The 25,382-nt window shown below is 44.1% G+C and overlaps 1 protein-coding gene across 5 annotated transcripts in view; it reads right to left on the reverse strand.

Moving 5' to 3' along the window:
- Positions 1–2,682: 2,682 nt before the first annotated feature.
- KCNMB3 (potassium calcium-activated channel subfamily M regulatory beta subunit 3) overlaps positions 2,683–25,382 on the reverse strand; it is a 43,846-nt gene continuing 21,146 nt past the window's right edge. For 2 of the 5 annotated variants that reach the window (XM_068279301.1, XM_068279300.1), the window contains exons 2-4: positions 8,543–8,738; positions 6,190–6,388; positions 4,531–5,247 (exon numbers count right to left, since the gene is read on the reverse strand). In XM_068279301.1, coding sequence (XP_068135402.1) covers positions 4,840–5,247; positions 6,190–6,388; positions 8,543–8,685 — 750 coding nt within the window. In that variant the 5' untranslated portion in view covers positions 8,686–8,738 and the 3' untranslated portion in view covers positions 4,531–4,839. Of the gene's footprint in view, positions 2,761–4,530; positions 5,248–6,189; positions 6,389–8,542; positions 8,744–18,140; positions 18,210–25,382 lie in introns of those variants that run through there. The other 3 variants (XM_068279299.1, XM_068279302.1, XM_068279298.1) reach the window with 3 other exon arrangements.

The following is a 25,382-nucleotide window of genomic DNA, read 5'->3' on the forward strand; positions in this document are numbered from 1 at the left end:
TTACACGGGTACTTCCAAACAAACGACTTCTTTTAATTACTCTGCACTCAAGTATGTTTGCAGTGTTCACAATTAACTTCCCATGACAACTCATTTTGTAAATCACTCTCTTTGAAAAAAACAACTCCATGAAGTTTTAATTCAATAATTCAATATGAATTTGTAATGTATACCTCTTTTTATGCTTTAAAAGTTACCAGTTGAACAGTTTGGGGAATGCTAAACACCTTTGCAGTCACTTTTTGTGTAGCCTCTCGGGAGTTTTCAGATTTCCTCTAATTCTCAATTGTTAGCTTTAGAGACAATAGAATAGGGGCAGGTTCATGCTTGTCTGGAGTTCATTGCCACTAAAGTGTAGGAAAACACTTATAAGGCCTGTTGCATACCTAATATCAGCGGTCCAATGTGGTGAACACTAAACTTGTGGTGTTTGCTCAAAATACACGCCTGACCTTTTTGTACTCTTTTCAGCAATGTTGGTAATGGCATGAAGTCCAGACCATTTAGGCATATTTTTGCGGCCTGCTGCTGTGTATCTCCAGTTCCTGTTGCCAAAACACTGTTGGCAGTTCTGTCATTTGGCAGGGCATCTGAAACTCTACTACTCTGACAACCTTCGTTTTAGCATCACAATCCACCTCATACTTTCACATTACGAACCTTTTGTATCTGTTAATTTTGGTTAATGATCTTGTTTCTTTGATCTGTTCTGTTATTTAATGTTGTTGGAAATGTAATTGACTTGAAATAAGCTGGTTACTGAAATAATGAAGAAACTGCCTGCATTTTTCTGTTACATTAGCTAACATGACAATACATCTACATTCATAATGTGTATATTGTGTCTATACTGGTTTTCCAGGTTCAACCTCCTGAATAAAGGATAATGCATTTTACAGCCTTCTGGCAAGCCTCTCATTTGTCTTGTTCTTCTTCTTCCTGAGATGACCATGCCAAAAACACAAGTTTCTTCAACCTCCCTGGCGTTTAATTTCCCTGCAATTTTTGTACCAAAAGTGGTGCATTTTTTTTTTAAAGCATTTCTTTCTATTGTAAGCATATTTATGGACACCTTGCAAGTTGCAGTCTTGCAAGCTGTCCAAAGCATGCATACGATATAAAAAAGGCACTTTTTTTTCTTTTTGTTTTACATTTTATTTGTGCCGTTGTGCATACGCGCAGAGTGCTTCTAGCCGCAAACACCTGTACACTACCACCGACTCTGGCGACCTGGACTGAGCTGCGGCAGTGGATTTATGGTAAAAAGGAGGACGGGGGAGGGGTTGGCATGAGGACGGCATCTAAGACATACCTGCTCCCCTTGTTTTTTTATTTAATTGTTCAGCTTCAACCACGTCACATACATTCTTACCCATAGGATATACACAAACATACAATTTTGACTTGCCAATCACTGACCAATTTTATCACCTGCTTGTAGCTTGAGGGCCAACAGATTTACCAGACTGTACATATTGTGTAGGTAAGCTCTCATACCACAGGGAAGTGGTAAAATTGGTCAATGATTTGCCAATCAAAATTGGATGTATATGCACCCTAAAGATTTCTGAAAATTTTGGCATTTACAGCTGTGTTGTTATTGGTACAGCAATAGCTTCTTTTTTTTAGTATTACTTATGCCATCAAAGTGATAGATTTATGGTTTTTTTTCCTTGGGGGGGGGGGGGGGAGAACTACTAGGTCCCTGAGCTGTCACCCAAGTGGTCGCATCTGATCACTACAGGCGGCAGCCATTACAGTTGTCCATGAATCTTGAGGTCAAGTATAGGTGACACAAAGGGTTAATTAGTTAGGTAGTTGTTAACGCTACAGGGGGAAAAAATGTAGTGTGACACTGTCACTTTTCAATAAACACTTTGTAAATTATTATTATTATTATTTTTTTTTTACATTAATGAATGATTGCTGCTATTTGCTATGCCAGCAATCATTCACTATTGAATGGGTGCAGACGCACAGTTTTTAGTGCTGGAAATGAATTTCACGTCCTGGAATCAACAGAACTAATTAGGATGTGAGACTTGTGTCCTAAGATCTTAAAGAGACTCTGTAACAACAAAAAGATCCCCTGGGGGGTACTCACCTCGGGTGGGGGAAGCCTCCGGATCCTAATGAGGCTTCCCCCGCCGTCCTCTGTCCCACGGGGGTCTCGCCGCAGCCCTCCGAACAGCCGGCGACTGTGCCGACTGTCAGTTCAATATTTACCTTTGCTGGCTCCAGCGGGGGCGCTGTGGCGACTTTCGGCACGGAAATAGATGGAAATACCCGATCTCCGTCGGGTTCGCTCTACTGCGCAGGCGCCGGAAACTTGCGCCTGCGCAGTAGAGCAGACCCGACAGCGATCGGGTATTTCCGCCTACTTTGGCGCCGACAGCCATCAGAGCGCCTGCGCAGGAGCCAGGAAGGTAAATATTGCGTCACGGCTGTACGGAGGGCTACAGCGAGACCCCCGAGGGACGCAGGACGGCGTGGGAAGCCTCATTAGGATCCTGAGGCTTCCCCCACCCGAGGTGAGTACCCCCCAGGGGCCGTTTTGTCGTTACAGTTCCTCTTTAAAGAAAACCTGAACTGAAAATTAAAAGTCAAAATAAACATACACAAGTCATACTTACCTCCTGTGTAGTCTACTCCGCAATCTTTCACCTGTCCCGAGTTCTGTTTGTCCACTGCGATCAAGGAAATTCTCCGTCCTCCATTTTGAAATGGCCAATACCCCATAACAGCTTCCTGGTCAGCACACTGTTAAACTGTAACATCGCCCACTTGAGCCATAGGGAAACATGGACATTACCTGGCACATCAGTTGTCCTATAACTGATAGCAACTGATATATTTCAGTTCTGACACAATGTTGTCAGAACTGGAAGGGATCAATGTCAGAAGAAAATGGTAAGCTTCTGAGAGGAACTGATGGCAAGGTAACTATGTAATGTTCATTTGAAGTTACCTTGTGTTTATTTTAAATAATTATACTCAGTTCAGGTTCCCTTTTAAGGCCCTGTTTACACTTAATCAGTTGCTCTCGGTTATAACTGAAAGGACAACGGATTTTCAAAGTAATACCCATGTTATCCTATGGCACCTATCAAACCGTGACCAAGAATTGAACTTCATCCCAATCAGTAGCTGATACCCCCTTTTACATGAAAAATCTATTCCTTTTCACAAACGGATCATCAGGGGATTCTGTATGACTAATATTGTGGTGAAACCCCTCCCCCAGGAAACTGTGAGGACCATGGTCCTGGCAGTTTCCTGTCTGTGAACCTTGTTGCATTGTGGGAAATAACTGTTTACAGAAAGAATAACTTTGCCAAAAAAGCAAGCAGCAGCTACATCACCTGCCAGCAGTAAAAATGTCATGTGATAAATGTCAGAATGTAAATCAGGGATTTAAAAGATTTTACAAAGGGTAAACACTAACTAAATCATTTGTACCTAATTATTGTAAAAATTAAGCACTTTTTTATTACAATATTTTTACTGGAGTTCCTCTTTAACGTGTTTTAACTGAAATCTTTTCACAATGCATTACTATGGAGAAGGGAAAAAAAAGCATACCAACTAAATAAGTGTAAACGGGGCCTAAGTGGTTAAGGAAACTACCTAATAAATAGATAAGAGATTGGGCCTTTTTTTCCCTGTCTTCTGGGCCAGTTGCCTGATTTATGTGCAGATACTCTGATTCACATACTTTAAAGTGCACCTGAAGTCAGAACTCTTCTGCTCTAAAAGATACACAACAGCATAATAACTGTAAAACAATAAACATGTATTTGTTACAGCTGATACAAATTCTAAAATACATTTGCACAGTTTCTACTTCCTGATTTATGGAAGCAGACATGTTGTTTACAGCCTGTGCTTTCAAATGGGCTTATCTGACATAGGCAGTCATGTGACAGGGGAGGATCAAATTACAACTTGTGATTAGACACAAATGAGAGGAAACAGGCTAAACTCTAAATACAGTCAGGGTGCATTTCTCTATGACGTCCTTCTGGCCTGTGCAAGAGTACAGGTCCACTTTAAGTCGCTGGTTCAGAAAGAGAATGCAGATCAGATACTTTGATTTTGGTCTGACTCCACTGGCTGCACGATTGTGGCAATTCTAAAGCCAGAAGCTCAACATGATAGCCAGGCAACTGGAATTGTGTACAAGGGAAAGAAGATGGTAGTCTCCATATTCACCTCACTTCAAGTTTAAAATCTGCATAATGCATTTTGTTTGGCTTTTTTTCCTGGCTGAAGAAAAATGATTGTGTACTTATCAGTGTCTGGGTATTTCTTTCTCTAATCAAGGAGTGACTTGTAGTAGCATTGAAACACTGTCCTAGAACACACATAGGTACGCAGTACAAAATCTCTTATTGGTAATACTATCACCTGGATGAATGAGAACATTCACAAACAACAAATTTACATTAAACAATGTGGCATTTTGAGTTTATTGTAAACAGTTAAAATTATTAATGAAAGCATCATCACAAAACTTTTTACATTTCTCTACAAAAATAAATTTACAGCTACAAAATATTTAAATACTATTTCTTTATTTTTAGCAGTTGACTGCTATTCTCTATACCCGTTTTTTAGCATCTACAATATGAGATCCTACTTCTGGAGAATTTTCAATAAGGAACAGCAGGTGGCAAGCTTACCAAAATGTCAGTTTTCTCTGATATTCCAAGGAACCGCCAAATTAAATTTGGAAACGCTGTTTTTAGCCCCAACCAACTCATTGATTTCCTTACCTCAGTGCTACACTTCTACCTGACAAGTTAAACCATGGTTATCTTGTAACTCTCCAGCTCTAAACTAACTGAATGAAGTATCAGGCATACTTTGGGAGTTTAATCTCCATCTCAAAGTCTTCTCACCTTTTCTAGTCCTGCTTTGCTGAGAGTCTGGTCGTGGTGTCACATTGCCAGCTTCCTCTCTTGTTGGACTGCAGTAGACCATACACATCATGGATAAGCGCTGGGTGAGTTTTACCATGCCCACTATAGAGGCTCCACCAATAAGCATGAGAATTGGCCAAAACAAGCAATGAAACACTACAGATCGGTCATACTTCTTTATCAGTATGACATCTTCTGGTTTGCTGTCAGGTTGATGAAAGCATGCAAATGGGGTGTCATTCTTCCGTTCAAAGTATTGCTTGACATCTAGAACACCATCCAGCAAATCGTTCTTGTCTCGTTGGCACTTTGGAACATAAAAGCACTGGATGAAATAAAAAGAAATATTAAGAACATTGGAACTTATTGATCTTGATTTTTATGGTGCTTTATTGAATAGGCACCAACATACTACACAACGTTCAACAATTATTATTTAGTAAGGGTGTAGATTATAAACATGAGATCAACCACCATGAAAAAAAGTATGGCATCAGAATAGAACACCCTGCCCCATCAAACTTACTATCCAAGAGTTGGGGGACATTATATGCTATTTGTTGGATGCTAAGGGCAGGTTGGGCATAGGTTTTGTACATTTTCAATTTATAGGACAAGAAAAGGAATTCTACTGAATAGGGCAGATAGAGAAAAGTCTAGTAAGGGCAAAGACCTAAGAGATGGACATTGACGTAGTCTAGGCAAGACATATGAAATACCTCATGACATTTGAGGTCTCCAGAAATAGAATTTTATGTTTTTTCAGAGATGTTGCTTTGGTGGGAGTGGCAGGATTTGGAGATGTATTGGATATGAGGAATGAAGTAGGCATCTAAATCAAGTTTTACTCCAAGGCAAACAACTGCTGGGACAGGTTAAATGATGTACCAGTACTTCAGAAAATAACTGGTGTACAATTTTGACATTTTCAAACACAAATTAAGGGTGTGTTTCTATGAATATAACTTATTTGTACTCATTCAGTGTATTTGATTTGCCTGAGTGGTAAAATTATACTTTTAATTTACAAGAAGTGGTACAAGCTAGAAATGTGGGCACAGGTAGTACACAAGGATTATGGCTCTGCATACAAACTGGTAATGGAGATTAGAAGTCAGCATCAGAAAGTGAATATAATGGAGCTAGACTTGTCAGCATGTCAGTATGTTTCTGGCAAGGTTGTATTGTTTCTCACATTGCAGCCAAAACAAGCATACACACAGACCGTAGCACCGGTGAGCCAATCAATAAATATCATGGCACTCACCTTGGGGTTTACCTGGACAGCTTCTTCATTATAGTGTAGGGCCGCAACATGGCCAGAGGCAGACACATTCACCAATATCTGAAGGCAAGGGTACTTGGATTGGCCATGGCAGTCTACGCCACATGTAAATGAACAGTCCACCCAATCGTCCATTATATCAGCCTGGATAATTGTGCAGTTGGACTCTTCATTCCATACACTGATAAACAACAATATATTTAAAAGAAAAAACGGTGATGTTAGAGATGGAAGGTAGAAGAATTAATAGACAGTTGGAAAGGCATAGGGTTAAGAGAATTCTAAGCTAAACTTTGGCCTTAAAGAGAACCTGAACTGAAAATAAAAAGTCAAAATAACCATACACAGGTCATACTTACCTCCTGTGTAGTCTACTCATCAATCTCTTTCACCTCTCCTGTGTTTCATTTGTCCACTGTGATCAATGGATTTCTCTGTCCTCCATTTTAAAAATGGCCATTACCCCTTAACAGCGTACTCGTCAGCGCACTGTTAAACTGTAATATCACCCACTTGAGCCATATGGAAACGTGTACATTACCTTGCACATTCAGTTGTAACTGACAGCTGCTGATATATAACTGACAGCAACTGGTATATTTCAGTTCTGAAAAAATATTGTCAGAACTGGAAGGGATCACTGTAAGAAGAAAATGATGAGCCTCTGAGAGGAACTGACGATGAGGTTAGTATGTAATATTCCTTTGCAGCTACTTCATGTGTTTATTTTAAATAATTTTCCTCGCTTCAGGTTCCCTTTAAGTTTAGTGAAAATACATCAACACCTGTGTTTTGAACAGTGATGCAATAAACTTGCAGACATTATTTTAATCCTATTACAAGCATGTAATCGTCCGTAATAAAAGTGAGCAATTACTCTGATGTACGCCACTCACACCTCATGCAGAAGGACAATTTGCAAGCAGGGGAGGAGTGAGGGAACACTTTACAAGCACTGTAGTTTAGAAACATACTTTTCAAGCAAGGATCAGCCTACATTGAAGCTAATTTACTAATCAGCACAGAGCACCTCCTTTTACTGCCCATACAGAGATGGAGGCATCCCAGTATCTTAGAATAAGGCTGTCAATAATACTGTACATGTGCACTGCATGATTGGTTAGGAGCCCATCTTAAGACATTTATAGTAGAAACATATTTTAAATCCCCTTTCCACATTTTCCCCATCTTAACTTTGTCTCAAGCTAACCTACAGTACTGCTGTACCTCTACTCTTCTACAAAATCACCAATAAGGGTCCTCAAATTCATGGTCACATGACCCAATGTCTGACCAGACAGCTACTATCCACAAAGCCATTTCAGCTCCGTTCATTACTGTCCATGAAATCTTTTGGGAATTATCCTCGTGACGCCACCTCTTTCACTGTGCCCCCAAATGTTACACATGTCCTCCGGTGCCTGTGCATTAAAATATCTCACCTGCCTGCTGTCTCCACTGCCACCACGACTCCACCTGCTCACGTACATTTTAATTGTGAAAATCTGAGCTTAAGACCAGTTGTAATGACTAGTCCTCTTCATTGCACACCACAGAGACTGCAGTTGGTTCCATAATGATGCATAATGCTTTTTGGCGGGAAACAATTGCTAGTCAGCCTGAACTAAAACAGAAAAACTAGAGGGAGGAAACTGGAAGCTTCCTGTCATGGATCACACTTGTAACAGCAAAATGTGTTTGCCCGTTTTGAAATGCATGTTTATGATTTTGTATTAATTGGGTGCATTTTTTCTCTGTGATTGTCTGCATTTTTCATGTGCGTTTTTCTGTTGCACCTTGCACAGAAGTTAAATAACAGGAAGCTGGAGGCAGGAAAAACATCAGGCCTCATCTGCATAAAACTAATAAAATGCAGGAACAAAACACAAAATAAATTCATCCTATTGACATACATTGATTGCCACTGAATACTCTTTGTAAGTTCTGAAGAATACATAATGAAATGAAAATCACAGTTGACTTTTGAAAATGTAGGTGCCCCATATCGGTCTGTTAGTGGACGTTATCAAATTGCACAATAATGAGAGCGTTTTTACCAAGTGTGATCCCTGTCTTACTGTAAAAAGAACTTTGGTAAAATCTTCCTCAATCTTTGTTCAATAAGATGTGAATAATTCCAAGTTATTGCAGAATTATGCAAATGTATGCACCACTGACAATACATACAATTTAGCCTGTAGGCCAGCTTTATAAACCCCTATACACCAATTAGCTTTGCTCCATTATATCTTCATAAAGCTGCAACAACATGTTTTCAAACATACGTATCCATCATGAGCATGGCCTTAGTTTCTTTTATTCTTGCATGACTTACTTGAGCATGAATGGCTTCAGTATTGTGATCCCAAGTAAAAAGAACATGATGACAGAGAGGCCCATCATAGTGAAGCCAAGCAGCATGGCCCTATCTTCCCCGGCGTTGAATACCTGCTTCTTCATCTTATCAGATGTCTTCATCCCATCACTGCCGCTCTCTTTTCTCTTCTCCCTGCTGGGTACTGGAGCAAAGGCTTCCCTTAAAATAGCAGAGAATCCCGTTATCATATGTACATTTATAGGTGTATACACCTGAACACAAATGCATTCTGCTATATATGCAAACCTTTCCTTTTTCACTAACCTTTGCAACAAAAAGAAACATCTGGCACTACTCCAAGGGCTTCTTCTCTATCAGTTTAATGTCAAAACGTTTGGTCACATAAATCCATACATTCCATATTTTCATATTTAATAAACTGAAATACACTAAATTGGTCCTTGCTGTGGGGCAATGTGGGAGAAGCGGTCTGTCTGCCTGACAACCGTTTCGCTCACATGAGCTTCCTCTGAGGCTCCGAGGAAACGCGAAACGGTCGTCAGGCAGATCGCTGCTCCCACATTGCCCCACAGCAAGGACCAATTTAGGGTATGTCAGTTTATTACATACTGTATGAAAATATGGAATGTATGGATTTGTGTGACCAAACGTTTTGACATTAAACTTATAGAGAAGAAGCCCTTGGAGTAGTGCTGGATGTTTCTTTTCTTCTGGTATTGAAATATTTGATATGTTTGCTTATTCATTCTGAGCACGCTAGAGGCAATATCCTATTAACCTATACTTAAAGGTGCCTCCCTCTGATCAGAATCCTTTATTTTGCCAAGCATGGCTGATTTATGCCCGGAATTGGTTTTGGCACAGTACATATAGCTCAAGAAAAAGACATGTATAGATAGCAGCAACAAACAGGATGACCTTGACCGAGTCTGCCCCGGATCTGCAGTTATTTGTATAGAGGGAGAACAGCAGTGGGGACAGGACACAACCTTGAGAAGCACCTGTGTTTGTGGTCATAGCTTCTGAGTGGATGTCGCCCAGCCTAACGACTTGGGACCTGTTGGTGAGAAAGTCTGTGATCCAGCGGCATAGGCCTGGATGGACTGTGAAGTGCAGCTAGATCATCCTGGAGAATGCGTGGACAAATGGTGTTAAAGGCAGAGCTGAAGTCTAGGAGTAGCATCCTAGCGTACACCTCCGGCCTGTTGAGGTGTTCATGAGTTCCAGGCAGATGTTTATTGCATCGTCAGTGGACCTGTTTGCCCTGTTTGCCCTGTAGGCGAACTCATAGGGGTCCAGGAGAGACTATGTGGAGAGCTTAAGGAAGGAAAGGACCACCCACTCCAGGGTTTTCGTAACGGACGTCAGGGCTACGGGGCTAAAGTTGTTAAGGTTGGAGGCCCCCTGCTTTTTAGGGACAGGTATGATAGACTACTTGAAGCAATCGAGAACCTTGCCTTCCTCCAGTGATTTGGTTAAGGTGGCGGAGAGGATGAGAGCGAGTTGCCGAGAGGTTTTCAGGCAGGCTGGAGATACGCCGTCAGGACCAGAAGCTTTCTCGGCATTTAGTGTTGGTAGGAGGCGCAGGACTTCTGCCTCGCTCACCACCGAAGGAGTTAGTGGGCTCGGTGTGATATTTACATGGCATGGAGAGGAGGTGGGCGATACAAAGTGCCGCCCTGGTGCTTCCTGACGCTCGAACCTGCAGTAGAATCTGCTAAGTTCTTCAGCAAGTTCCAGGCTTGGTGCTGCATGTTGAGGAGGGGGCTTGTAATTAGTGGCAGCCTTCAGCCCCTTCTTAGAGATGGCCCGAACGGTTCCCGGCGAACTTCCGAGGTTCGCATTCACGGAGAACCGCAAACTTTGACGGACGTTCGATTTGCCCCATAGTGCATCATTAGGGTCAACTTTGACCCTCTACATCACAGTCAGCAGGCACATTGTAGGCAATCAGGCTACACTCTCTCCTGGAGCTATCCCCCCCCCCCCTTATAAAAGTCAGGCAGCGTCAGGCATTGGACTTACTCGTGTGCCTGCAGTAATTAGAGAAGGGAGAGCTGCTGCAGACTCTCATAGGGAAAGCTTAGTTAGGCTCTTGTAGGCTTGTTAGCTTGCTCCTTGCTGATTCTTATTGCTAAAAAAGCACCTCTTTTGAGAGCTAATCTTGTTCTTGTGATCTATTTTTTTTGTGTGTGTGTGTGGCCCACTTGCATTATATACAGTCCTGTCAGTCAGTCGCAGCTGGCCTTTGGTGTAATTCTTACTGTGCCCCTGCCAGGCCCAGCACATTCAGTGACTACCTGTGTGTGTGATAGACAGCTTCAGATTTGTAACCCCATCCCAATCACTGCGCCTGTTCACTGTTCAATGCACCCACCTACCTACCTACCTACGTGAGCGCACGCATTGTTAATACCACCAGTCTTGCACCTGTTCATGGCGGTACCTGTGTGTGTGTGTGACAGGTGCACATTTGTAATACCCATCACTGCATATACCTACCTGTTGTGTACAGTGCACCCACCTACCTACGTGAGCGCACACAGTGTGATATTTAATACCACCAGTCACAGTACCTGTTCACGGTATGTGTGTGTGTGACAGGTGAACATTTGTAATACCCATCACTGCATATACCTACCTGTTGTGTTCCGTGCACCCAGCTACCTACTTGAGTGCACGCAGTGTGATATACCACTCCGTGCATACCTGTTAACTGCACCTGTGTGACTGCACATTATATTAGTTAAGTCAGTGCATACCTTTCACTTCATCCTCCCCCAATATGGACAAAACAACAAAAGGCAGAGGCAGGCCACCTGGCAGGTCTGTTCGAGGTCGCGCTGTCATGATTTTGTGCGGCCCTCGACCAAAGTACAGTGTTCATAAGAAGTGCCATCAATCAGGACGTAGTTGACTGTTTAACACAGAACACCTCATCTTTCTCAGCTTCCGCATGGAAGCGTGACATATCTTCCTCCTCCTGCTCTGATTCTGGCACTTCACTTAACACTCAGTCGGCCGCCACCACCAAAGTACCATCACCCCAGGGCTCAGCGGTGTGGACATTTTTTTGTGTGTCTGCCTCAGATGAGAGCAATGCCATCTGTACATTCTCTGCCACTGAAAATTGAGCCGTGGAAAGACCAAGAGCCGCGTAGGGACAACTACCTTACGAAGGCACATGATTACTAAACACAAACTGCAATGGGATGACCACCTGAGGAAAAGCAGCACACAAAAGCAAAGCCACACACCGCAGTGAAAGATACCAGGCCGCAATTTTTTCTCAAAAAAGGCGATACCTAAACTGTACCATGATGTTGAAAGGCAAGTGGTGACATCACACAGCGTTGGGTCAAGGGTCCATCTGACCACGGATGCCTGGTCTGCAAAGCATGCTCAGGCCTGCCCGAAGACTAAGTCAGTCCCCACACACAGCATCTCTGCCTGCACGCCGTGTGACTGCCTGCCCCAAGACTAAATCGCTCCCCATACAGCATCTCTGCCCGCAGACCGGTTGACTGCCTTCTTCGCCACCGCCAACAGGGTCCAGGACTCCAGCTGGATTCCTGAATTTTTAAGGGCGCTGCTAGCAGCGGCCGTTATAATAATTTTTCTGGTGCGTGTACATGCCTGCCTAATTTTTCTGGCTGCACTGCAGCATGCAGTAACAAAACAAAAGGCATGTACATGTGCCAATTCCCTTCGTGATCATTTGCTTTGCTGCTGTGAAGGGGCTTGCGTATCACAATGAAGCAATGACCGACGGCTATATGAGTGTCTCGGGGGGGGGGGGGGGGGAACACACCCAAGATAATAAGGTCGTTGCTTCATTGTAGACAGTCACTGTTCTGTCATTCAGCTACCTCAGCCCGGCGACCATATGGGCTGGAAAGCCGCCATCACCTGCACTCTCGTCATGGTGCGCACCAGTCCAGCACTGCTGTCACTACACAAACAGCTGTTTGCAGGCACTGAATCCCTTTCACTGCATCTTTGACTGCACATTGTATTATACCTGGCAGCCAGTGCATACTTTTCACTTGAATGGATGGCAGACTTGCCCTCCATAACAGATTCTCATTAAAGGATTGAGGGCTCGTTTCCACTATAGCGAATCCACATGCTGGCACCGCATGCGGATTCGCATAGGCAATACAAGTGGATGGGATTGTTTCCACTTGTGCGTCGTGCGGGTGCGTTTTGGTGTGCGGGGGAAATCTGCACGGCAGAGCCATCAGATTTCGCATGCGTCTGGAATGCGGACGAATCGCCCACAATGCTTTCAATAGGGAAATCGCATGAGGCTTTGTCATGTGGTTTTCCCCGCGATTTCGCATGTAATGGTATGGAAAATGTACACAGGCAGTGACATGGTTAAATTCGCCTGCTTCTTAGCCATGCGAAATCGCGGGGAAAACCGCATGCAGAAACGCATCCGCATGCGATTTCGTCCGCGGTGGAATCCAGGCGATTCCGCACCGCAACAGTGGAAACGAGCCCTTAAAGTTGATTCAGCTCATATACAGCAGGGCCTCAAAAGTCCTCCTGTATTGTTATTTTTGGTCACTACCTCGGGGCGTGCATACCATGCCTGCTGCCTTCCTTGGATGTGTGGTAGCCATTCCTGCTCCTTTGCCCACAGCGTGCCTGCTGCCTTCCTTGGATGTGTGGTGGTGGTAGCCATTTCTTAGGCTCCCACTTCGTACCGGAATCGAACCAGGATACCTCGGCCATTACCCGTGGTCACCATGGTACTGAGAAAGTACCATTGAAAGTTTCACACAGCTTAATGAATGGCAGACTTGCCCTTCATAACACATTCTTGGCAAATGCTTTCGATTTGGTTCGTCTTGCACTGAGTCAAGGGTCCATCTGACCACAGATACCTGGTCTGCAAAGCACAGTCAGGGCAGGTACATTACTTATACAGCAAATGGGTCCTTACTTGGATGTGTGGTGGTGGTAGCTGGTTCTCAGGCTCCCACTCCGGACCGGAATCGAACCCTGATTCCCGGGCCATTACCCATGGTCACAATGGCAGACTTGCCCTCCATAACAGATTCTCGTTACAGGTACTGAACAGCCAGCGGAAAATGTAATTTAAAAAAAAAATAGATGTAAGCTTTAACGATGGTAGAGAACCATCGAAAGTTGATAAGGCAGTCAGACATTACCTGATATCACTGAGGAAGAGCAATCTCGCCATGGTGCGCACCAGTCCAGCACGGCCGTCACAACACAAACAGCTGTTTGCGGTGCGTTACACAGTGAGTTTGGTGTGACAGTGTGAAACAGTACTCTAATTACACTCCCTAAATGATGTATACACATGCAAGATGTTTTAAAGCACTTTAGGCCTGCAATTTAGCATTCAATGTGATTTCTGCCCTTAAAACGCTGCTTTGCGTCAAATCCAGATTTTTTTCCCCGGGACTTTTGGCATCTATCCCACTCATCCATGCAAAAACTCAGATGTTAGACCCCCATGAAACATCTTTTCCATCACTTTTGTGGCCAGCATAAGTGTTTCTAGTTTTCAGAGTTCGCCTCCCCATTGAAGTCTATTGCGGTTCACGAAAGTTCGCGCACCGAAAATCGGAGGTTCGGGTCATCTCTACCCCTTCCATACTGCACGTGGGTCGTGTAAGCGTAGATTGTGTTTCATCCTCTCAGCGTTCTCGTTTTTGGCAGCTCTCAGTCCGCGTTTAAGGTTGTTTCTTGCCTTTCTGTAGTTATCCTGGTTACCAGACTTGTGTGTGACTTCCTTGTGTTTCCTCAGTTGCCGTAGCTTGTTGATGAACCAATGTTTGTTGTTCGGACACACCTTGAAAGATTTAGTTGGAACACAAGAGACCTCAGAGAAGCTGATGTATGAGGCAACGTTATCTGCCCAATCGTCCAGGTTTGGTGCTTCCAGAGACTTCTAGTCAGTGCAGCCAAAGCAGGCTTGGAGTTGCAGCTTGGCCTTGTCTGACCACACTTTGGACTTGAGGATCGGTTTTGCTAATTACAGGCGCCTCCAGTAGGTGGGGATAAGACAGTGATCCAAAGAGCCAAGAGCTGGCCAGGGGACTGCTTTATCCTTCAGTGATGTGTAGCAGTGGTCGAGGGTGTTTGGGCCCCTGGTTGGGACAGGCAACATGCTGGTGGTAGCATGGCATCTCCTGGTGAAGGTTGGCCTTATTGAAGTCACCCACGACAATGAACAGTGAGTCCGAGAGAGATGTCCCCCACAGTGAGATGGTCTCGCTGAGGTCCAGTAGGGCAGATTTGATGTCAGCATCAGTAGGGATGTACACTCCAACAAGGACGTAGGAGGAAAACTCCTGTGGTGAGTATGATGGCCTGCAGTTAATGAGTAGGAGTTCAAGGTCTGGGGAGCACTTCCTAGCGAGTACTGATGAGGTTGGGCACCATGAGGAGCTAATGTAGAAACAAATGCCACCTCCTCTTTTTCCCCCCGAGAGGATAGGGTCCCGGTCTGCTCTGATGAGTTTGAAGCCTTGGAGAAGGAGGGCATTCTCTGGGATGTCCTCATGCAGCCATGTTTCTGTGAAGCAGAGGGTTGGGGTGTATCTGTCGAGGTCTCTCCTTTTATAGAGGAGGCCCAGTTTGTCCAGTTTGTTAGGGAGGGATTGGACATTAGCTAAGAGGACCGAAGGGATGGCTGAACATAAGCCTTTTAGTCTTGCCCGGGCTCCTGCACGACATCCTCTCCGCCACTGACCTGCGCATCGTCCCAGGGCTGGGTCCAAGATTTGCCAGATGTGATTCCAGACCATTTTGGTTAGGGACTTGGCTTCAGGAGGTGGGGGACCGCGCAGTTCCCACCGTAGAAGCTGTGCTCTGGTGTTAGTAGTGCGCGCAGGAGGAAGTGGCGTGGACAGACCATGGCCCCAGGCGTGAGGGCAAGGGGCACGGCATACCGGTACCATTCACGTACTGGAGTCGCATCAAAAATTTCAGCCCACAAAGATCAGCAGAGAACAGACAGGCAAGACCGGTCGTCGGACAGTAGTGCAAAGGAAAGAGTACAGCAGAGTACACAATAAAGTTCAGCCGAAAACGGAGTTGGTGAAGCAAGAGCAGCAGGCAGTTTTGGCACAAGCAGGCAGGTAAACCCGTCAGCAGAGTAGTGCAAAAGTACAGAAGGTTCAGATTCAGCTGGTGGCAGTGTTGGCAAAACAGGAGCAGCAAAGATGCAGGGGGTGTGCATGCAAGCTAGGCACATCAGCAGAAATGGCATGACACAGATTTTGAGCAGCAGGATTGGCCCAGAGGCCTGCATATGTACCGTAAGTTCAGGTGGGGGTGGCAGGGAGGTAGACCCACTGTTGGGGAAGAGAAGGTGAGGCCCTTACCCTTGATGGTCAGCAGTCTGATGGTCCAGGTGAGCTTCAGTCAGGGGCCCTTTTGGGATGGTGAGGCCAGATGTGAAAAAACAAGTGAGATCCGTGGAGTGCTGGCAGCTGCCGTGTGGGGCAGGCTGCATCTGGACCTATTGCAGCCTTCAGCTGCAGCTGCAGTGACCTAAGCCCTGAAGGAACTTCAGTGTCGGTGGAGTTGGGCAGAGGAGGTAGCCCCGTGAAACAGCTGGGGTTTGCGTGAACTCCGTTTCCCCCAGGCCAAGTGGGGGGCCTATCGTGCCAGAGCGGGGCTTGCAGGAGGCTGTCTGCCTGCTGTAGGTAGTCGGCACATCAGGAGGGGTAGGTCTGGCTGCCCACTATTGGTAGCAGAGGTTGGCTCCTTTTTGTTCGCGGCGGCGGTCTGATACAGCAGCAGGGCTCATCTTGTGGGGTTCGGGTGTCCCTGGCAGTGTTCCCGCATGTGTCTCCTCAGTGGTGTCGGAGGTCCTTGACAGTCGTCACCGCAGAGATCAAGGCAAGCAGCAGTGAGAGCAAGGCTCCAGGGAGAGAACGTAATCCCCAGTGTTGGTCCCGAGATCCAGGAATGTGAGCCCCGGGAGTCAGTCCTCCACGTGGGTGGCCAGAGGTTGATGGCGGTGGCAGGCAGCTGTATCAGGCAGTGCAGGCTCGCTGTGGTCAGATGTAAGCGGAGGCTGTGTGCTCGTGTCTAGTGTGCATCACAGGCATGAGAGACCTTTGATACACCAAAAAAAAAAGAAAGAAATAAAGACAAAAACAGAGACAAAAGAGTGGACCTATGTGCCGAGGCTGCTGGTTCAGCGCCATCATGTCTTGACGTGTTCTGAGAAAATGATGCTGGGGACCGCAGTGCCGGTTGCTTTATTCTTTCTTTTGATATGCATTGATATGGAATACTAGTCTTGCAATAGTTTGCAGGCACCTGCAGAGTGTACAGTAAGAAAAGAAACATCACCCTATACTGTGCAGGGATATGTGACCTTCATCTTTTATGGGTAGTGATTCTGTGGCACACTGAGCCAGGATGTCCTGCTGTAGTTTATTTGGCAATAGGCACATTGGACCATATGCAATTCACTTTTTCGCCTGAGTTTTCTCCTGGGAGATTATTTTTCATCTTCGATTTAAAATAACTTTCCAGCACTTTTCAACTAAAATAGTACCAAAAAGTAAACTAATATCAAAATTATTTTGAGTATTTTCTTGCTTTCTGGTAAATTAAAAGGCATTTTATTGACAAGCTTAAAAATACCACCTAGGTGAAAAGTCAGGAGAAAAAGTGAATTGCATGTGGCCATTGTCTCTGGTTGCTGAGAGGTCTTGTGCCCAATTCACATGAGCAGTTGACAGTAGAGCATAACACTTCCTAACTATTGCTCCCATAGAACTACGGAGCACTTGTAATCAGCTGCAAGCATTCAGTATGGCATTGGGGGCCGTTATCTTTATAAGCATCTGAGCAAGCAGCAACCACTCACTAGGCCAGGGGTCAGGAACCTTTTTGGCTGAGAGAGTCATAAACGCCACATATTTTCAAATGTAATTCTGTGAGAGCCATACAATATGTTTCAAACTGGGACAGTGCACATGTACAGCAGAGGGCTCACATCCCTTTTGCCATGGTGCTGTGTATATAAGTGGATCCGCGGGGCAGCAGAAATGTCAGCCACGTCTTCAGCTTCTCTTGAGTTTTAGCAACGTGAGCAATTTCCCAGACAGGAGAAATACCGACTAACGGCTTGTACAATTAGCTAGCTGATTTGGGGGTTGATTCACTTTGTAGGACGAGATTGAGTGCGGTGATCTCGTCCTACAAAGTTACTGTACCTGACAGGATCCAGAGTGGGACAATTGGAGCGGCTGTTAGTTTTGGGGGGAGAGTGAGTAAGTTAGTAGTGCATGATAGTCTTTCAAAAAAGTTAGCAATGCATGCTACAGCAGTAGCATGCCTACTTTGAAAATTGTATTTGCGCTGCCACACTAAGCTGCGCTGCTTGAGCAGTGTAGCTTAGTTAATCAACCACTACTGATTTGTCTGTGAGCCAGATGTAGCCATCAAAAGAGCCATATCTGGCTCCCAAGCCATAGGTTCCCTACCCCTGCACTAGACGTTACATGAGGTGGCTTCCTTTTACCCAGAAACTGCACCATGTGGCAACTACTGACACACGTGGTTACAAACTCTGCCATTCAATCCATATTACCTTCTGAGCGCCGATATAGCCACAATTCACATTACAGCCTATGGCGGCGCATGGTGCACTCAAATTTCCTGTCGCCTATTTGTTCTGTTTCGGGAGTTTATTACCCAAAAGAGTGGTAAATACAGTAAATGTAACTGCAAAACATAAAAGGTGTTTCTAGTCAGGAAAAAATAATTGTAGCTTCCAAAATAAGAGGGTGACATGTCTAGTGGACACTTTATATTTTATTAATATTATTTATTTATTTTTAAATAATTGTTTAAATAAATTTCACCATCACAAATAAAATAAAACAAAAAACTGTACACCGTATACAAAAGGTGGAAGAGTATGTTTAGTTAGACATAAACACAGTGGATCACTGAAAATAACAATCCTATAACTCATGCAATGAACAATGTATGTCAGGCAGTACAAGAGTTGAGTTACAACCACGATACTTATCACCTACAAAAGGGACCATGTATACCCATTATCATGACCATGGGCATACAAGGAAGTGGAACAGTGGTTATACATAGATAGTCTATTAGATCCAGTAGACCCTGAATGGGCCCTCCAATATATAATTATGACCTTAGCAGATCTAGACTAAAAAAGGAGTAAAAGACGTTGCATAACTCGATCAAGAGTCTTTAGCATCTTGAAGCATCCTGACTACGCAAACTAACGTAGCAGAATGCTCCATATACCGAGGTAACCTATAAACATATACACAAATGCATATAGATGAATCTACAGTGGATAAGATTTGGATAGTAACAGAATTGTTGCAGTGTACCTGTCGCATTCAGTTAAAATAATAATTAGTATTGAATTGAACATCTTTATTAATGTTTTAATGGCAAATGTTGACCTTCTCTTTATAGCATTTGTGAAAGTGAACCTGAGATGAAAATAAACTAATTAGATAAACAATTGTATTTAACCTTCTACATCCTAAACATTACTTTTTTAGATAGCCCATGGTTTTATTTTATATTTAAATATTTACAAAGTAGAATGATTGTGTTGTTGTCTCTGCTCAGTGGCATCCTATTAAGTGTCTCTAAATGAAAATACATGAACTATTGACCTTTTTCTATCTCCCTCTGTTCTCAGAAGTTGTATTCTGCCAGGAAAACTTTTATGGCTGTAATTTGTTTATCAGTGATGATTACTATATTCCCGAACAGGTACCAACAAGACAGAAGCTGTCACTTGCATGCCTAAAAATTAGCTCTTTCAGGCAGCAAAATAAAATAAGTAAAACAGCCTGGTTATTAATATTTTGCACTGTACATACACATGTTTATCTTATTATGTCACAATTTGCAAATAATTCTTTGTGTTATGTTTACCCATTGGCTATCATGTATCAAGCACTGTTTGCATGCTGTGAGGTTCCTATGAAATGTGTCATCTTACTGGTTAATCTTTTATGGATATAGATACTGTAATTTTCTTAAGCAGAGATCAGGGTGTTTATTTACCACATCATCATAAATTCTTTAAAGGAAATTCACACCTCCTCGCAATGACTACTACCATTAACACATTCAATAATGAAGAATAGGCCTTCCGTTGTAAACGGGTTTATGCATGATCTCTGGCATCCTCTTGTTTCAGCCAGCATCTGCATGTCAAATTAGAAATCCACATTGACATACAGATGCCGAAAAAAGTAATGGCCAGTTCTTATACTCAGTGGATGTTGCTATCAGCAACCATCCGGTAACAGCATAAAATCATACAAACTCACAATTTCACTAAACAAATGTTTGCACTAGAAAGAGTGATACAGAAGAGCCTAGTGACTTTCAGCCTGGCTCTATTGTAAATTCCTTCCTTTCCAAAAAGAGGTCAGTTCATCAAATGTCCTCTCTGCTAGATTTACCAAAGTCTTCTGTTAAATCTATTTTGTAAAGTGGAAAGGTCTAAGAGCAATCATGAAGCGGCCACCCAAGCTCACACACCAGGACTTCCAAATGTTGATGCGCATTACTAATAAATGTCATCAATCCTGAGTGGTAAACTGTCATTGAAAATAACACTTGCACAAGACCTGTTCTTCATGAGCTATTGAAGCTGCGTACACTATGCAATGCCAAGTGTCATCTAGGGAGTTGTCACATATGCTACCAATGATCTCAGGAAGAGTAGACAAAAGAATCAGGCATCACCATCTGGGAGTCTGATCTGCCATCACCATCATCATCATCATGATGACCAGCCATCACCATCTGGGAGTCTGATTTGGTGAAGAAATATTTGGTGGATGTCATATGTAAAGGTCAGGGAATAACGGTTTGGGGTTGTGTTTCTTAGTGTGGACTGAGCCCCTTATTAATCACTTTTTCCACTGCTACAGTATATCTATGTCATCTGTGGCACCCTCCAAGCCACCATGACGTAGATATACTGACTTGCTTGCAGCCCTGCTGTGCACGATCAGGTGCGCTTCAGAGTGCACCCCCCAGCACTTTCAGCTGCATTACTAATTGGTGAAAGGGAACATGTTCCTTTGTAGCCAAGTAGTCCACCCCCCTCCTATGAACGATCGCTGCAGTAGTCAACTGCAGCGATCATTCATCTGTCCCTCTCCGTGCAGAAATCATTAAAGAAAATCCTCCAGCAAGCAGCCTCACTCACCTTACCTTGTTCCTGCGACTATCCTGAAGCTCGAGCCTCCGTTCCCCGCTCTGCATTCAGCCGCGTATTGCCGACTACCCGGGTCCCGGCTTGATGACGTCATCAAGCTGGGACCCGGGTAACTGGCATTACGCGGCTGAGAGCAGAGCGGGGATTGGAGGCTCGGACTTCAGGATAGTTGCAGGAACAACGTAAGGTGACTGAGGCTGCTTACTGGAGGATTTTTTTTTTATGATTTGTGCAAGGAGGGGGCTGCCTGATGGGGGGGGGGGGGGGGGGATCTGACTATCAGTTATGGGCAGGGGGAGGATATGTAAAAGGGGGGGGTACATATTTACTGGGGGACATCTGTTTAACTAAGGGGAGGGGGAATTTAATAATTTGGCACATCTGGGCACCTGGGGGAGCAATAACCAAATACTTGGGGCACATTTGGCTATAATGGGGGGTGCCAGCGCTAATCCTGGGGGTACATCTGGCTATAATGGGGTAATTCTGTTGTTTAATCAACCAGCTACTGATTAATTGATCAGGAACCTCGGGATTTGATACTCTGTTTCTTTCACTTCTTTCTAATTTTTCATCTTCAGTTTAAAATACATTTTTAGCAGTCCGGAATTGAAAAAGTACAAAAAAAAGGTCACTGCAAAAGTACTTTTCAAAATTTTGTATAGCTGGTGGCTTAAAATGCATATTAATAAGATGTGAAATATCACTTAGGAGACAACATAGGAGAAAAAGTTAATTTGACCGGACCCGATGGCCCTTATTCGATTTACATTGGGCCCAATCCAATTCACTTTTTCTCCTAGGAGATAATTTTTCATCTTCTGTTTAAAATAACTTTTTTTTTAAATCAAAAAAGTACCAAAATGTAGGAGAAAACGTAAAGTCAAAATTCTCCTTAGTATTTCCTTGCTTCCCGGTGCTTAAAAGGCATTTTATAGGTAAGATGTGAAAATATCACCTAGGAGAAAACTTAGGGAAAAAGTGAATTGGACCAGGCCTTATTACCAAGTTATATTTTCACACCTTGGCGTCAATTCACCAGAGAGGATTTACTAAGAGAAAAAAGGTAGGTAGTTTATCTCATGAGGTATTTTAACACTCTGGAGTCAATTCACCAGTGTGAGAGGACAGAGAGAAAAGTGTTCGATAGCAGGGGATAATGGAGAGATATGCATGAGGAAAGTGTGAGAAAGCAGAGAGTTAGGTAATCGGTATTAATGATTTACATGGGATACTTTTCCTCTCTGTAAGCTTGAAAGTGAAGCATTGTGGGTAGGAGGCGGAGTTTTACCACTACCTGACCAGAGTATTCCTGCCTTTTACTGCCGGATCATATCATAAATCATATCACGAGTGAGTCTGAACTTCTTCACCACCTCTGTCTCAGTAAAATTATCAAGAACTGTTCTCTCACGAAAAATACGAGGGGCGATTAAACAGACCCTCCTCCTGCGCCTTCGTCTCCTCATAATAGAAGCAAGCTCTAAGGCCTAGTGCACACCAGAGCATTTCGGCTGCGTTTTGCGATCCGCTTGCGGCTGCGGATACGCTTGGGTAATGTATTTCAATGGGCTGGTGCACACCAGAGCGGGAGGCGTTTTGCAGAAACGCATACTCCTGGGCTGCTGCAGATTTTGGATTGCGGAGGCGTTTCTGCCTCAATGTTAAGTATAGGAAAAACGCAAACCGCTCTGAAAAACGGCACTTCAGAGCGGTTTGCCAGGCGTTTTTTGTTACAGTAGCTGTTCAGTAACAGCTTTACTGTAACAATACAGGAAATCTACTACACCAAAAACGCTTCACAAAACCGCAAAATGCTAGCTAAAACGCTACAGAAAAATAAGAAAAAGCGTTTCAAAATCTGCTAGCATTTTGCGGATCTGCTAGCGGTTTTTGGTGTGCACCAGGCCTAACAGAGTAAGCTCAAAAGGCTCCATCTTCCACAGCAGCAGCTGCTGTGTGAAAACCATGATATCTCCAGGTTCATTCAGGGGATAAAGAGATGAAAAATTAACGAATGGCCACACCCCCTTTCTTCCCTGGTGAATTGTGATTTGGAGAAAAACTAACTACTAACTATCACTTATTTATCTCATACTTATCTCACATTTATCTCTTGCATTTCTCTCTGTCGATATTTTCCCCTATACTTCTGGAGAATTGCTATTTGGAGATATCACAGGAGGTAAATTACCTCCCAAGAGATAAATAGGTTGGTAACCTCTGGTGAATTGACGCCCTTATCAATAAAACGCCTTTTAAGCCATCAGCCAGCAAGAAAATAACAGTACTACTTTTGGTACTTTTTTTTTAATTCAGGCTGCTGAAAAGTTAATTTAAACATAAGATAAAAAATTATCTCCTTGTAAAAAAAAAGATGAAAATTATTTCCTAGGAGAAAACTTAGGAGAAAAAGTGAATTGCGTAAGGGCCTGAATCGGGATACTGACACTGGGTCCAATCCAATTCACTTTTTCTCCTAAGTTTTCCCCTAGGACATAATCTTTCATCTTTTGTTTAAAATAACTGTTCAGCACTCTGCAATTGAAAAAGTAGGTGAAAAACTACTGTCAAAATTATTCCAAATTTTTTCATGCTTGGTGGTGGCTTAAAAGGCATCAGCTCAGATCAGCTCATGTATTGTCAATGTAATAGTTAATATTAAATATACAGTATTAGGATTTGTGTTGTTTCACAGAATCATGTTTTGTGGGCTTTAGTGGATGTTTCATGAGTTGTTTATAGCCAGGCCATAAGGAAAGCTTAACCTTGATGAAGCCATTGACCTGCCCCTTCATGTCTCCTCAATGAACAAGAACATGTTAGCAAATCTCAAGAAGGCCTCATTAGCACCACTCAGCAGTCTATAGACTATCAACCCAGTCATAAGCAAAGCTGGTATTGTTAACCACTTGCCGACCGCGCACTCATACCGCGCGTCGGCAAAGTGGTAGCTGCAGGACCAGCGACGCAGTATTGCGTCGCCAGCAGCAGGCTGATTAATCAGCAGACTGATTAATCAGGAAGCAGCCGCTCGCGTGAGCGGCTGCTTCCTGTCAATTCACGGCGGGGGGCTCCGTGAATAGCCTGCGGGCCGCCGATCGCGGCTCGCAGGCTAAATGTAAACACAAGCGGAAATAATCCGCTTTGTTTACATTGTACGGCGCTGCTGCGCAGCAGCGCCGTAAGGCAGATCGGCGATCCCCGGCCAATCAGCGGCCGGGGATCGCCGCCATGTGACAGGGGACAGCCTGTCACTGGCTGCACAGGACGGATAGCGTCCTGTGCAGCCCCGATCACCGGGAATGAGCAGATAGGAGAGGGAGGGGGGAATTTCGCCGCGGAGGGGGGCTTTGAGGTGCCCCCCCCGCAACATGCCAGACAGGAGGAGCGATCAGACCCCCCCTGCACATCATCCCCATAGGGGGAAAAAAAGGGGGGGGGCGATCTGATCGCTCTGTGTGCCGGCTGATCTGTGCTGGGGGCTGCAGAGCCCACCCAGCACAGATCACAAAAAATAACGCTGGTCCTTAAGGGGGGGTAAAGGGCGGGTCCTCAAGTGGTTAAAGCTTTGAGCAGGGCCGGTTCTAGACTTTTTGCTGGCTGAGGCAAACTTGTGAGGATGCCCCCCCCCACACACACACACACACACACACCTCCTGATTTGGAATGATTGCACAGCACCCGAATATTTACTCTGCTTCATTTAATGTTCTCACGTGACATGCTGCCACTCAACACAATAGCACATTGGCTGGCTGTGAGTCTGTGACAAACAAACTGCTCACCCTCAGCCAGTCGGCCGTCCTCCATTCCTCCTCAGTCAGGACAGCAGTGCCACCTTCTCCCTTCTGCTGTGCAAACCAAATGAAACACTGCTGCTCGCCTGCCTCCCCCCTCCTCACTCACTATCAGACTCTTCACACAGCACAACAAGCTGCTTCTCCCGCATGATGACCTCTTCACCTCACTCGCTCTCCTCTCGCTTCTCCTCCTACTCTGACTGCATGCTGTAAATGTAAATACAGTATAAATATGCTGCCCCTGTAATCTCTGCGCCTGATGCAAATGTTTCACCTTGCTTCACGAGAGAACCAGCCCTGGCTTTGAGTATAGGAAAGTGGAAGCTGGTCTGAAACTTTACAGTTGAATTTATCATGGAGTAATTTCATCACATAAAACATAAGACTCTTATTAAATACAGACTTAGTCTGCACTTTACAGTGACATATGTTAGCTATCAGGATAGTGAAGATGGTGTCTGATTATTATTGATTGTATTTATAAAGCGCCAACATCTTATGCAGTGCTGGACAATGAATACATACAATTATACAAAGGATAACCACCATAATGTAACCCAAAACCCCAATGGACTCCTGCCCCAGGAGTCATTTATATGCAGCAGAGTAGTGGCACATGATCTGGCAATGTCCATCCCTTAGTAAATACTGGGAGGATGTGTTTACTCATATCTCACAAGGGAGATTCTACATGGAAGAAGACCACCCAGCCACTTAAGGACAGATTCCTACAACATAAAGGGTGGATAAATGGCGTGGGTGGACATCACATGATTGAACATGTTAATGAGGGCCATGG

The sequence above is a fragment of the Hyperolius riggenbachi genome, chromosome 4 (assembly GCF_040937935.1).
Source record: "Hyperolius riggenbachi isolate aHypRig1 chromosome 4, aHypRig1.pri, whole genome shotgun sequence".
In the NCBI taxonomy this organism is placed as follows: Eukaryota; Metazoa; Chordata; class Amphibia; order Anura; family Hyperoliidae; genus Hyperolius; species Hyperolius riggenbachi.